At 42.3% G+C, this 13,983-nt stretch overlaps 1 protein-coding gene across 2 annotated transcripts in view; it reads left to right on the top strand.

The window, feature by feature from the left end:
* Window positions 1-13,983, top strand: part of mthfd1b (methylenetetrahydrofolate dehydrogenase (NADP+ dependent) 1b) — an 86,716-nt gene that overhangs the window by 55,725 nt on the left and 17,008 nt on the right. Inside the window, exons 15-21 of one of the 2 annotated variants that reach the window (XM_060933995.1) lie at window positions 3,692-3,766; window positions 3,940-4,042; window positions 4,190-4,266; window positions 4,378-4,518; window positions 10,747-10,815; window positions 11,509-11,620; window positions 12,670-12,809. In XM_060933995.1, coding sequence (XP_060789978.1) covers window positions 3,692-3,766; window positions 3,940-4,042; window positions 4,190-4,266; window positions 4,378-4,518; window positions 10,747-10,815; window positions 11,509-11,620; window positions 12,670-12,809 — 717 coding nt within the window. Of the gene's footprint in view, window positions 1-3,691; window positions 3,767-3,939; window positions 4,043-4,189; window positions 4,267-4,377; window positions 4,519-7,450; window positions 7,606-10,746; window positions 10,816-11,508; window positions 11,621-12,669; window positions 12,810-13,983 lie in introns of those variants that run through there. The other variant, XM_060933996.1, reaches the window with a different exon arrangement.

The following is a 13,983-nucleotide window of genomic DNA, read 5'->3' as shown; positions in this document are numbered from 1 at the left end:
CATTATATTTATAATGTATATCGCACGAATCAATGCCATATATATTCTCAAATACATGTCATATATAAGCATGTATCTTTTATAAATGGGGTTAGCTTATCTAATGTAGCATGTTGGGGAGAATCATAGTATCATATCTATATTTCTGATAAAATTTTAGGTATGATACCATGTATAACTCTCCTACTTGTTGCTTATTTCATAGGGGGACGGGGGAATTGCTGGCATGTGCCGCGCGGGAGCATCTACCCAAATTTTTTAGGCCGAGATGAACTTATAGTTTTTGATTTTAAAAAAATTTCCAATATGTAATGCCAATTGTACATGCCTGTTCTTTAATTCAAAATCACCATCTTGATGTTCAAATTGACCATATGGTATCTGTATTACATTACACAACATCCTGTCCAGATAAAACCTAGTTAGTTCACACAACAGTTGAAAGGGAAGTGATAAGTGATGTTGAATGTTGCCTGCTTAATATGCAAGACCTCCTGCGACCATGATAACATCAGAAGAAAGCTTAAGAGAATTATATGATAGAACTTTTTTCTGGTTTGCACTTCATTTTAAAGGATTAGAGTATTCAAAGACATGAATAGCAAAAATGCGGAAATATAATACTGTAGAGCTCGTTTATATTAAAAGGTGCATTGATGTTTTGAAATCATCAAATGTGAATTGATTAAGAACAAGTCTCTTGTACCATATTAATCATTTTCACCTGGTAGTCCACCAAGAAGGGGAATTTATTTCCAAATAAATTGCAACTTTTTGCTGATAAAATTAATAGTTTTGGGGTTAAAAAAAAAAAAATGGCCAAAAATCATTAGCTCCCGCCCCCTGGGCCCCGCTGGGTGCCTGCGGCCCCCAAACCCCCGGCTTTTTTCAGACTTTTAAAAATATTTTTCATTCTCATCCCTGTTTAAAGGAACCATTACAGGTGTCATTTGATTTGATGTTTCAGAAAATTGTTTAAAAATGTACACAGTTAATTTTCTTCCTTTTCACTGTTAAATAACATCCTGTTGTAGGCATTAAGTAAAAGTACAATTGATAAGTTAATGTAAAACATCTGGCAGTTTGCTGACAAACCTATATATTGTGACACATCGGCTACGTTCACACTGCAGGCTGAAGTGACTCAAATCCGATCTTTTCGCCCATATGTGACCTGTATCCGATCTTTTATTGACAATATGAACGACACAGATCCGATTTTTTCAAATCCGACCCAGGCCGTTTGGATATGTGGTCCTAATTCCGATTCCTATCCGCTCTTTTCATATGCGACTTCAGTCTGAACCGCCAGGTCGCATTCATCCGACTTACACGTCATCAACAAGCCACAAACATCACTATTCTGCGCTGAAGTAGGCGGCGGGTCTCTCAAAAAAGTTACAACAACGTGGTGCATAATCACGAGCGCAGATAGAGGGGGGGACGGGTGGGATTCGTCCCACCCAGATTTAAATTCACCTCGTTCGGTCCCCCCCACTTATAGGGAGGAAAAAACGTCTATGCTGTCTTTCTTTGCATAAGGCAAACCTCACGGAAAAATCAAAAGACTAATTACCATTCGGTTTATTGAGGTGCACAGCAGTGTTAGCATAGTTGCAACAACTCACATAAAACAAAACAAAGACTGATATTCGGTTGGTTGAGCTGCGCAGACTGCACAGGTTGCGAGCTCGAGCTTGGTTGCTATGGTAACCCACAAGAAGTTTGACAGGCATATCGGGGTTGGGGTTGGTTTGCTGGCAGCTTTGTCCCCCCCAGTTCAAAAAACGTATCTGCGCCCCTGCGCATGACATCAATGCGAGGGACGCTTCGGGCTGTGAAGGTTCTGAATCTTCTCAATGGAAGGACGCAGAGGTTAGGGAGCTGATTTCCATTTGGGGGGATACAGCTATTCAAGCTAGATTGGATGGGTCATACCGCAACCGGGCGGTTTTACTTCCGTAAACACTAGCCATGCTCACTGCGTGTGACGTTGTCGTATCCTGCAATGCGCATGCGGAACACTTTTAGGTCACTTTTCGTTCATACTGAGGATCACATACAAGTCGCATATATTTGTTAATGTGAACGACCTCACAAAAAAATGGGATTTCACAAAAAAATCGGAATTGAGCATTAAGCCTTGCAGTGTGAACGTAGCGATCTAGTATGATTCTATCTGCATTCACTGGGTATGAGCAATCGTGCGCTCTGATAGCCTAGTAGTAGCCAATCAGCCCATATATAGATGACTTGCAACCACGTGATCAAAATGTGCTACGTCATGAGCGTCCGCCATGATGGTGGATATACAAGCAACTAGGATGGCCGCCGCTGAACGCGTGTCTGTAAACAATGCTGAATTTGCTCAGGATTACCACGATTTCAACGGTTCGGTGAAGATTCGATACAAAGAGAAGATAGATGTGTGGTTTTCACCCATATTATTTAAAAAAAAAAAAAGTCAGACTTTTCTGAAGATAAGACGCTTCTACCGACCATCGCATACCCAGATATCGCGTTCTATCTGGTTTGGCTGCCGAAGAATCAAGTCTGACCTTGGACGAAACATAGCCCGTGTTCTGAGTGGGTGCCCAGTCTGGATTGTTTCTATCGTATAATTTTGCTGGCGCTCCTAGAAGCAAAATGGTAATACACGTGTTAAAATTATAATAATGACCAAGTGAACCACAACAAGAGAGCGCTCATTTTATAGCAAATCTAGCAAAGCGAAATAAAATTCTTCCATGATATTATTGACAGCTTTTGAATCTCACCTGAGATAAAATGATTACTGCAAACACGAGCTGTTTTGATTTTAGCCTCGGTTCGATCAGCCCTGCCAGTGTTGTTCAGCCGTGCTCGTCTCCTCTCCATACTAAGCAAAAAAAAAGGAACGTGCCACAGTCACGAGTACTGTTGTGACCACACCCTTATACAGCACATAGATATGGCATAGCTAAAAGAACGCTTAAAGCAGTGGAAAAACAGAGTTGCTTACGCGTGACTGTTTTGTCTGGAATGTCGCTTGACCCCGCATTTGTATATCCACCAACATGGCTGACATCCGGGTTTCTATTTTATTTTGCTTTGGCATCACTTGCAAGTCAAGGATACTGTGAGTAGAGAAAAACAAAGTGGCGGAATATGTTGCTTAACCAACTGAGGACGAAATAAAAACTCTACTCGAAAACAAAGCAACAAAATATGGACTAAAAGTATTTGATGGTAAGAATTTTATTTATTTATTTATTTATTTATTTATTTATAAAAATAACTTTTCAAGAATTATTATAGCATTTTTCAAAAAAAATGCAACTGTCACTTCGCTGGCTTGTTAACATTCTAAGCAGAAATGATTTTGTTGGATGCTTTGAGTAAAGTTTTTATTTATCGAATTTACAAAAAATAAAAATGCTCCGTTTCTCAAAATCCAGTGAAATGTGGATAGAATAAAACAGTGATTCCACTCACTCTCATCGTACATAGCTTATATCCCACTCGGTGCTATGCGCTTCGTTGGCTATCAGCTCATGGAGGAATCGATTTCATGGAATAACCGTTAACTGTAGTAATGTCTTTCAGTATCGTGATATTGTCGTCATGTTGCCTGCCCCTAAATGTAGTGTTTTTATAATTGTAACATCTCTAACCATCCAAGCTCTCTCTTATGTGTCCGTGATCTTTTCAGGCACTTTTTAACCGCCTGGTGCCATTAAGTGGAGGCCTGAGAAAGTTTTCCCCCATGCAGATCGAACGACTCAAAGTAGGAACATTTTTTGTTGATCACATGTTTTAATGATTTCTTATTTTTGGCACAAAAATCAAACTGTACTTTCCAGCAATATCGCTTATTTTAATGAAATATTAGCACCGTTGTTTATTTGTAGCATTATTCCTTTGCTTATGAAGAATGTGATTTGTGTGTTGTAACCACAGAAACTGGGTATTGAGAAAACTGATCCATCTGCGCTGACAGACGAAGAGATCACTCGCTTTGCCAGGCTGGACATTAACCCTGAATCAGTCACCTGGCAAAGAGGTATGGGTGACTGCAGCCTCTGAATTTACTACCGTGTGCAAATATATCAAATCCTCTTTCTTCTCACTTGTGCCGAAATACACAGGTTTCTTTCTATTGTGTGTGGGGTCCCCCCCCCTTCCCCCCCTCCCCCTTCCCACAATGCAGTTTTGGACACAAATGATCGATTCCTCCGGAAGATTACCATTGGCCAAAGTCCCACTGAAAAGGGCTATACCAGAACAGTAAGCATACTGGATGCACTACTACTGTACACGTCACTGGTGTATAGTATTGGAGTCTAATTGTTAGTAAAGTCACTGTTCTGGAGCTGTAAACGTATGTGTGGTTTGCAGGCTCAGTTTGACATCACGGTGGCCAGTGAGATCATGGCTGTGTTGGCTCTCACCAGCAGTCTGCAGGATATGAGGCAGAGACTGGCTAAAATGGTGGTAGCAACCAATCGCAGTGGCCAACCCATCACCACTGAAGACCTGGTCAGTGATGCACATTTTGATATCCATTAAATTTGAGTTCAGTACAATCCATTTTAACGAAACATCTGTTGTGTAGCTGCTTAATTTTCTTTTGCTGTTCGCACACCTACTAATTCAATGATTTTTCTTGATTTTTATTAATTAAGACACTTCATGTCTTAAAGTAATGATGGATGTCGTTTCTCTTTACTTATGCCGCTTTTCCACTACCAACGCGGCTGAGTTGGGCTGAGCCGTGCGGTGCTGAGTTGAGCTGAGTGGGGCTGTTGGAGTTGCATTTTGACTACAACCGCGCTGAACCGTGCTGGCTGGAAGTGGGTGGACACATTGGGTGGAGTTAGCGAAAGTGGGTGGATGTCACGTGATGTCGTTAGGCGGCGCAAACAGTGACATCAGTGATCTTTTAAGCGGTAGTCTCACGACCTGGATAGTAAACAATAAACATGGAGGACATGGAGTCGTTAGTGTTGCTGGTCTTGGTGCTGTGACTTGTTGTCACCGACAACGCCAACAGATACTGGCAAGAGCGTATAGATGAGGCGAGGCACATAAGGCTTCAGAAATTCTCGTAATTCGTAATTCTTCTTCTTCTGGGTTTACGGTGTTTACAGATCCCAGCGCGCTCGCGGGGCGTGTGTGGGCATGTGAGGACACTCCTCCTCACCAATCAGTGCACAGGGGAGTGTCTCCTCACACCCCTAGCCCCACTCGGCTCGGTTTGGCTCGCTTCAGCCCCACTCCAAAACCGTGCGAGTTTTGGGGGCTGAGTAGGGCTGAAGCGAGCTGAGTCGTGCTGCTCTGAGGTAGTCGAAACGCGAGCCGTGTCGGGCTGAAGTGAGCTGAAAAAGGGTAGTGGAAAAGGGCCATTAGTTGAGCGGTTCTTGATGTAATATGGATTACTAGAGTTGTGGAATAGGGCTATTTACTGTGTTTTTACTATTTACTGTTTGATCTCAAACGCATTAAGAAGGCAAGAAATTGCACTAATTAACTTTTGACGAGGCACCTGTTAATTGGAAAGCATTCCAGGTGACGACCTCATGAAGCTGGTTAAGAGAATGCCAATAGTGTACAAAGTGTCATCAAGGTAAACATTGGCTACGCTGAAGAATCTAAAATATACAACATTGTGTGCGTGTTTTAACACTTTTGCTTACCATGCAATTCCATATACTGTATGTTCTATATGTTATTTCATAGTTTTGATGTTTTCACTATTGTTCTACAATGTAGAAAACAGTCAAAATACAAGAAAAACCTCTGATACCCCTTTTCCACCAAATCAGTTCCTGGGCTGGTTCGGGGCCGGTGCTGGTTCACAACTTGTTCAACTTGCGAGCCAGCTGAGAACCAGTTTGCTTTTCCATAGCTCACGGTGCTAAGGGGAGCCACGTCATTACGTCGCTGTATACGTCAGTTACGTCGCTGCGTTTGCATAAACCTTGGCGCGAATATCGAAGCAACAACACGGAGAAGAAGAAGCAACAACAACAATAATGGATGACTTCGCGTTTGTACAGCTGCTGCTTCTCGTCGCTTAAAAATGGCGACCTTTCATGGTTGTTGGTCTTAACAACTCCGCCCCCCCGCTGACGTAAGCGGTTCTTTCCTCTGGCCCAGCAGAGAGTTGGTGCTAGCCTGGAACCGGTTTTTCTGGCCCCAGAGCCAGTTCTTTGTCAGTGGAAACAGAAAACCCGGTTCCAAACTAAGCACTGGCCCCGAACCAGCCCTGGAACTGCTTTGGTGGAAAAGGGGCATGAGTAGGTGTGTCCAAACTTTTGACTGTTACTGTATAGTTATTTATTAGTATGTCTGTTGGAGAGGCAGAGAGGGGGATATATGTACAAAGTGACCAACAGACCTCCATCAAGCATGTATTGATTTCAATTATTCATTTTCTGTACTGCTTATCCATTGTGAGCGAGTGACTGTGTACACCCTGGACAGGTCATCAGTCTATCACACAGAGAGAGAGAGAGAGTCAGCCATTCTCACTCATTCATACCTATGGGGAATTTAGAGTAGCGACTTGACCTAATGTACATGTCTTTGGACTGTGGGAGGAATCCAGGACACCCTGAGGAAACCCATGCAAGCACGAGGAGAACATCAAAACTCCACACAGAAAGGCTCCAGTTGACAGGCAAGGTCGAACCCAGAACCTGCTTGCTCCGAGGCAACAGTACTAACCACTGCACCACTGTACGGCCCCGAAGCGTATATTATGGCCAAAATTCTGATTATAATCACTATATGCATGCAATGGGGCTCAGAGCTAATATAACTACAGCTCAGTTATCTGTGTGTGGAGCACTAGCTGTTCTACCTGGTTGCATTAACTGCATTAGTTGATATGTCTGTGAAGGTTCTCAGTCATCCAGGTCATCATAAACCGTAAGTGCTAAAGAAGGCAACTGGACTTGCTTGAAATTCCTGAAGACGTTTGACCTCTCATCCGAAAGGCTTCTTGAGTTCTGTCTGACTAGTGGGGAGTTCCAGGTATTTATCCTCCAGTGCATTGATTCCCAACCGCTGTGCTGCGGCACATTAGTGTGCCGTGAGAGATCATCAGGAGTACCGTGGGAAATTATCCAATTTCACTTAATTGTTCTGAAAATTATTTATTTACTGCAAATAATTTGTCTTTGTTCGTCTATGCCAGCGATGTATAGTGACAGGCAGAACAATTAAATACTCTTCCACTAGATGGTAGCAGGTAGCTAATTAACCTGTGTATCTACCTGTTGCCATTCAAACAATAGAATTAGTAATGCTTCGGGCGTGACAGTGGTGATGGCGATGGATAAATATTTGAAAAGAAAAAGTACACAATCCAAACTGGGTCCTGGAGAAAATTCTGACCCAGATGAAGGCCCTAGTATGAGTAGAGGTCAGAAGAAAGCAAAAAAAGGTGATTTTCCACAACCTATCTATGTGAGCTGGGCTTTTCAAGCATTACTGCTATAAAAACTAAAAAAAGGAGAGTGACTCAGAGCTGTTGAGGAAGATCTTTGTGTGTGTCTTTCTTCAATTCCTGCAGGTATATCAGCTTTGTGTTCAACTAAACAGGCCCAGGTTTCACACTGAGTAAGTAAATCGAGATGAGATGATCATTATATTTCATATATACTTTTTGTGACATTTTTGTTTGGTGGTGTGCCGTGGGATTTTTTGAATGTAAAATATGTGCCGTGGCTCAAGAAAGGTTGGGAAACACTGCTCCAGTGGACCAAAAGCAACCCTAAGGAGAGTCGTTGAGGTCACATGGGTTGTTGACCTTCTCGGTCATCCTGTAGGTGTTAGGGTCACTGGAGGCCAGGTGTGAACGGTGTTAGCAGCCTAGAGGGTCAATGACCCATGTGACCTCAACGACTCTCCTTAGGGTTGCTTTTGGTCCACTAGAGGATAAATACCTGGAACGCCCCACTTGTCAGACAGAACTGAAGAAGCCTTTCAGACGAGGTCAAATGTCTTCAAGAGTTTCAAGCAAGTCCGGTTGCCTTCTTTAGCACCTATGGTTTGCATTAGTTGACTTCTTTTTTTTTTTTTAAAGAAGTGGACAAATCTCTAGCTCGGGCACTTGAGACAAGCAAGTTATGTGTCCGGGCTACGAGTTTCATCTGGTGGACAAGTATGTTCTGCAGGAAAACTGCAGAGCAACCAGCAAAATAAATACTCTCCTCCTTACTGACTTTCTCAAAAGGTTATTTGATTTGATTAGCTTAACATGCTTGAGTTGGTCCATACATTCTTTAGTGATGAAAAGCACCTGAACTCTGAGGTGTGCTATTTCCCCCCCCCAAAAAAAAGTCCTACTGTGAACCGAGGACTTGTTCTGTTTGATAGGAACTCCAGGTAATGGTGTTGTCTCACAGCTCCAGGGTCCCCAGTTTGATTGTTTTCTTTGGGTTCTCCGTTTTCCACCAACTGTCCAAAAAAATCTGCACTGAGGCAGACTCGCACAGAATTGCCCCAACTATGATGGCGTGATTGAATGATCTTTTCAGTATCAGGAATAAGAAGGGGATGTGGAAAGTGACATAACTGAACAAAGTACAGTCCAGTACAGCACTCGGTCACCACCCATTTCAACACTTCATTGACGTTAGTCAGATTGAAGACGCTTGACAACGTCTTTCTATGCAAAGAGGGAACACTACAGAATTTCTGCCTTTTTGATGAATGTTGTCATCAGGAGACGCAGAGATGCCAGCATACACGGTTCGGGCATAGCAGCTATGGATTTGAAGCACGATTACGGTGCTATGTGTAGACCTGAAAATAATACATTTTTCAACCGGTTTTGCCTGTATCGATTAAATCAACATACTTTTGGTGTTTGGACTGTTCCACATGTCATTGTTTACACTGATTCGGATAATTCCAGGAATTTCCATATCCTTATGTTGGCTGCGCTGTGATTGGCTGAGAAGTGACCTGATTCATGTTCTCGGCCAATCACAGCACATGTTAAATGCAGTGCTCAGAAACGCACAGTAGTGATGCGTAGTCGTCTTCCTGGAAGTAAACTGTCTTCGTCGGTCGTGTTCCAGAACTGAAACTTTCGACTTCTCTCACAAATTAGTGTCAGGTGTGAAGTGAAGCCAGACCATGGATTGTGAATGATGGGGTCTCCGCCTAAAAAGAAGAGGCTACGTGAACAGCCATGTCTAGCTGAATACGTGGCCGTGTATTGTACAGTCGAAACTGGACAATCACCACGCCTACTGTACTCTGTGTAGGTGCGATTTCAGTGTGCGACATGGGGGGAGGAGCGATGTGTAAGGTAACGCTGTCTGTAATATGTATATTCCACTCCAATGCAGCGTGCGAGCGAGTGTTCAGTCTTGTAACCAAAAATAAGCCGGAGTTCAAGCCAAACATGAAGACCGAGACTGAGCAGCCTGGTCAAACACAAGCAATTCATGATTGCCAAAGGTTCAGTGTTCCACCACCAGTCATACAACAGAAGTACACTGAAGAAAGCAAAGTCAGCTCCATACAACAAATGATCGAAGTAACTTCAGCATGTTCAGTTTAATGAAATGTTGTATGGATGGGCATCTTTCAGTATTGACTTTAAGTCCAATGTTAGACTGGTGCAGTTTGGGAAGTAAATACAGTAATAATTTTGTTGTTATTGAAAGACCAATACATAAATCTTTTGTCTTTTTTACTCTGGCTTTTGTTGTTGATCATGATGAAACTATTGAAATGCTGTATTACAGTACAAGCTCAGTTATCTGAACCCCTTTTTATCTGAACATCCTCTTTAGGGGTGTTCACACGGCAACTTTTACTCCGGTGTAGCACCGGGGCTGCCCCGGTAGAGCGTTCACACGGTACAAAGTTATACCGGTGTAGCCCCTGAAAGCTGCTTAAACCGGTGCAAATCTAACCCTGCTCGGGAGGTGGTTTAAGAAATTTACTCCGGAGTAAATGCTAGTTTGTGGGGCAGCACCGATATAAAATGGGACGTCTGAACGCTACAGGGGTAGACTCGCTACGCGTGAGGAGAGTTGATTACATATGGGCATTGCATAATTTGCATCCTGGTATTTTGCGCTTCCAAAATGGCGAATATCAACAACAACAGAACTGCGTGTCTTCCAGTGTTGCCAGATTGGGCAGTTTTAAGTGCATTTTGGCGGATTTGAACATGTTTTGGGCTGGAAAACGTCAGCAGTATCTGGCAACACTGGTGTCTTCATCCACGTTGTTTTCCCGGCGCTTGGTGATGCCATGACAACCGGGAAAAGGAAGTACATTTTCACGCATGCGCATATTTCATTTCCGCATTATTACTATCGTATAGCACGGTCGCAAAAACTGCCGTGTGAACGCAAGTGGGGTTGCACCGGTGCTAACACGCTTCTCTCTAGTAAGCAGGTTTGTGACGTGTGAACACGTGTGAACTGCCCCCCACCCCCATTTGTCAATGTTGCCATTTCTGGGAGAGAATAATAATAATAATACTTTTTATTTCTTCAATACGCATTAAAAAAAAGAACTCTATGCTTTTTACAAAAACTATAGCATATAATGAAAAGAATGGGGGGAAAAAAATAATGCACGTAAAGATGTTGTAATACATTTAAGATGGCTAGTTGGTGCTTTCTAGCCTCGGTAAGTAGTCTTTCAGGCGAGCACACTGAAGATTGTACTTTTCTAGCGAGTGAATTTGTGATTAATCCAGCCCTGTTTTATCTTCTCCCAATCTCTTTTCAGGGTGTGTGTGGAGCACTGACCGTGCTAATGAGAGATGCCATCAAACCCAACCTTATGCAGACCCTCGAGGTATGAGAGCGTGTGTTGGATCGAGATTTATATATGAATGAGGGATATCTCCAACACACACCACTATGAGCTGTGTTTTGGAGGAGAGCAATGAGTCCATGTGCTTTGCATTCATCTATTTTACATTTCAAAATGAAAATGGGACAAGAGCAAAACAGCTTTTTTTAGTGTGTGGTGTCCCCCCCAGCACACACTAAAATAGGAAATGTATTCATTTTTTTTTTCCCACAAAATTATTTAAAATGAACCTTTTTCTAAAATTGTTTACTACCTAGAATTCATCAGAATTCATGATTTAAATATGAAAAATTCCCAAATAGGCTGTACATGTAGCTCTATGCTCTCTTGTCTGGTCTGGATGTCTACTCTTGAACATCAACCTGTTGCTCTTTTTAAAAAGAACTTCAAAGTGATCCATATTAGCAGTACATCCGACACCAACAGCACAGTTTACGCTTCCCTTCTTGCTGCTAACTTCTGAAATAATTGCTGATACACATCCATGTCATTTGAAGATTGATCGTGAATTGTAGCCCCAAAATGTGTCAGAAATCATGAAAAGTATTAGAAATATGTAAAGGAGAAATATGAGAAAACAGACAATACACTCGGTTGGTTTTCTGTGCTTGGGTAGAAAAGAAGCTTGTTTTTCTATTAAGAAAAATGACCAAAGCGATTCATGTTTCTGTTCAGGGAAACCCTGTGTTTGTTCACGCCGGCCCTTTCGCCAACATCGCCCATGGGAACTCATCCATCCTGGCTGATAAGATTGCTCTGAAGCTTGTAGGGCCTGAAGGATTTGTAGGTATGACAAATAAAGCTTTTGATAAACTTCTTACCGTCATGCTCCAGTGACTGAGCTGGCCGTGTTTTGTGGTAAATCATAAGGTTGTGTTTTAGAAAAATACTTGCACTGTTAAAACTTTCTCGCAGTACGCTGGTGTTCCATTCTGCCAGCGGAATGTAAATCGACTGATCTGACATTTTCAGTCAGTGTAAACCAAACAAATTATTTTATCACTACAAGTCTTATTCAGGATACTGTTTAGTGTAGAGTATCGGGACTCTGTGCTTAGCTGCTGGTGAGCAGGGTGATGGGATAAGATGGAAGCCTCTGCTGGGCAAACAGGTCACACCTCTCTGTAATAACCTTTGGTACGGAGATAAAACAGACCAGCACAACTTAGTAGGATGGGTAAAAAAATATCCAGTATGTTTATTAAAAATTGTAAATTATTAAAGCCCTGAGTGTGAGCTATTAACGACTACTGTGGACTGTGACTTCACAAATTCAGTGCTGAACACGAGCCTCTGGTTTATGGTTTAAAACTGAAGTTAATGATTCTCAGCCTTTTGCAACCAATAGCCAATTTAACTCTCAAATGTCACACATCCATTCTGAACATAATTTAAACGAGTGTGATAGTATTTTGGTTGTTTATTAGCATCATAGAGGGGATTTTATTATATATATATATATATATATATAAATAATTTTTTTAAATTGTATTTATTTATTTAATCCCTGAAATTTCCACAAAATAGCACAAATAAGTTGCCATTATTTGTAGCCATACTTTTTACTTTGGAGTTAACTAGGTATGGATTAGTGACAAGTCATACAGGCTAATAATTTTAGAAAGTTGATGCTAAATATAATAACTTTGAGAGTGAATAATGGATTGTGATTTCCACCACTGTAAAAAAAAAAAAAATCCCGGACCCCTGGAGGTTCCTGAAGCCCACTTTGAGAAGCACTGGCTTAATTAATTTTCTTTTTCGCAACATGGACATAGCTGAAATGTCATGTTTATTTCTAATCATGTTTTGTACTTGGCGCTTTGTTTCTGGCAGTAACCGAGGCAGGCTTTGGTGCAGACATCGGCATGGAGAAGTTTTTCAACATTAAGTGTCGTTACTCTGGGCTGCGGCCTCACGTGGTGGTGCTGGTGGCCACAGTGAGGGCACTGAAGATGCACGGGGGTGGACCAACAGTGAGTGGGAGCACTTATTAATAACTAATAAACATGTGATTTACTTTTATTAGTGATCTGTTAACTGTCTCAGAGTTGAAGTAATGATTAGATGTGTCCGCTACGTGATGTAGTGTTATCCATGTGTGAAGAAATGTTATATTATATACACTCATCATCCACTTTCCTAGGAACACCAGTACATCTGCTCGTTGATACAGTTATCCAATCATTCAGTCATGTGGCAGCAGCACAATGCATAACGCCATGCAGATAGAGTTAAAGAGCTTCATTCACATCAGAATGAGGAAACCTTGTGATCGCTGTGGCATGGGTGTTGGTGCCAGATGGACTGGCTTGAGTATTTCAGAAACTGCTGATCTCCTGGGGTTTTCACACACAACAGTCTCTAGAGTTTACACAGAATGGTGCGAAAATCAAAAAACACTGGGTGAGCGACAGTTCTGTGGGTGGAAACAAACGACTTGTCGATAAGAGCGGTCAGAGGAAAATGGCCAGGTTGATTCGAGCTGGGGCGGCATGGTGGCGTAGTGGTTAGCGCTGTTGCCTCACAGCAAGAAGGTCCTGGGTTCGAGCCCCGTGGCCGGCGAGGGCCTTTCTGTGTGGAGTTTGCATGTTCTCCCCGTGTCCACGTGGGTTTCCTCTGGGTGCTCCGGTTTCCCCCACAGTCCAAAGACATGCAGGTTAGGTTAACTGGTGACTCTAAATTGAGCGTAGGTGTGAATGTGAGTGTGAATGGTTGTCTGTGTCTATGTGTCAGCCCTGTGATGACCTGGCGACTTGTCCAGGGTGTACCCCGCCTTTTGCCCGTAGTCAGCTGGGATAGGCTCCAGCTTGCCTGCGACCCTGTAGAACAGGATAAAGCGGCTACAGATAATGAGATGAGATGATTCGAGCTGCCAGGAAGGATATAGAAACTCTTTACAACCGTGCTGAGCAGAAAAGCATCTCGGCATGCACGAAACATCGAACCTTGAGGTGGATGGGCTGCAACGGCAGAAGCCCAGCATAGACAATAGCACATAATGGTATTATGTTACATCCCTAGTGTACTAGTTTGCTACTCGTTAGTAAAAAAAAAAACTTTAAAAAAAAAAATATATATTTATATAAAAATATTTTACCAGGTCCTTTAGGTCAGTGTTTCCCAACCTTTCTTGAGCCACGGCACATA

The sequence above is a fragment of the Neoarius graeffei genome, chromosome 11 (genome assembly GCF_027579695.1).
Source record: "Neoarius graeffei isolate fNeoGra1 chromosome 11, fNeoGra1.pri, whole genome shotgun sequence".
Classification (NCBI taxonomy): domain Eukaryota; kingdom Metazoa; phylum Chordata; class Actinopteri; order Siluriformes; family Ariidae; genus Neoarius; species Neoarius graeffei.
This window is presented reverse-complemented; position numbering and strand designations above follow the sequence as displayed.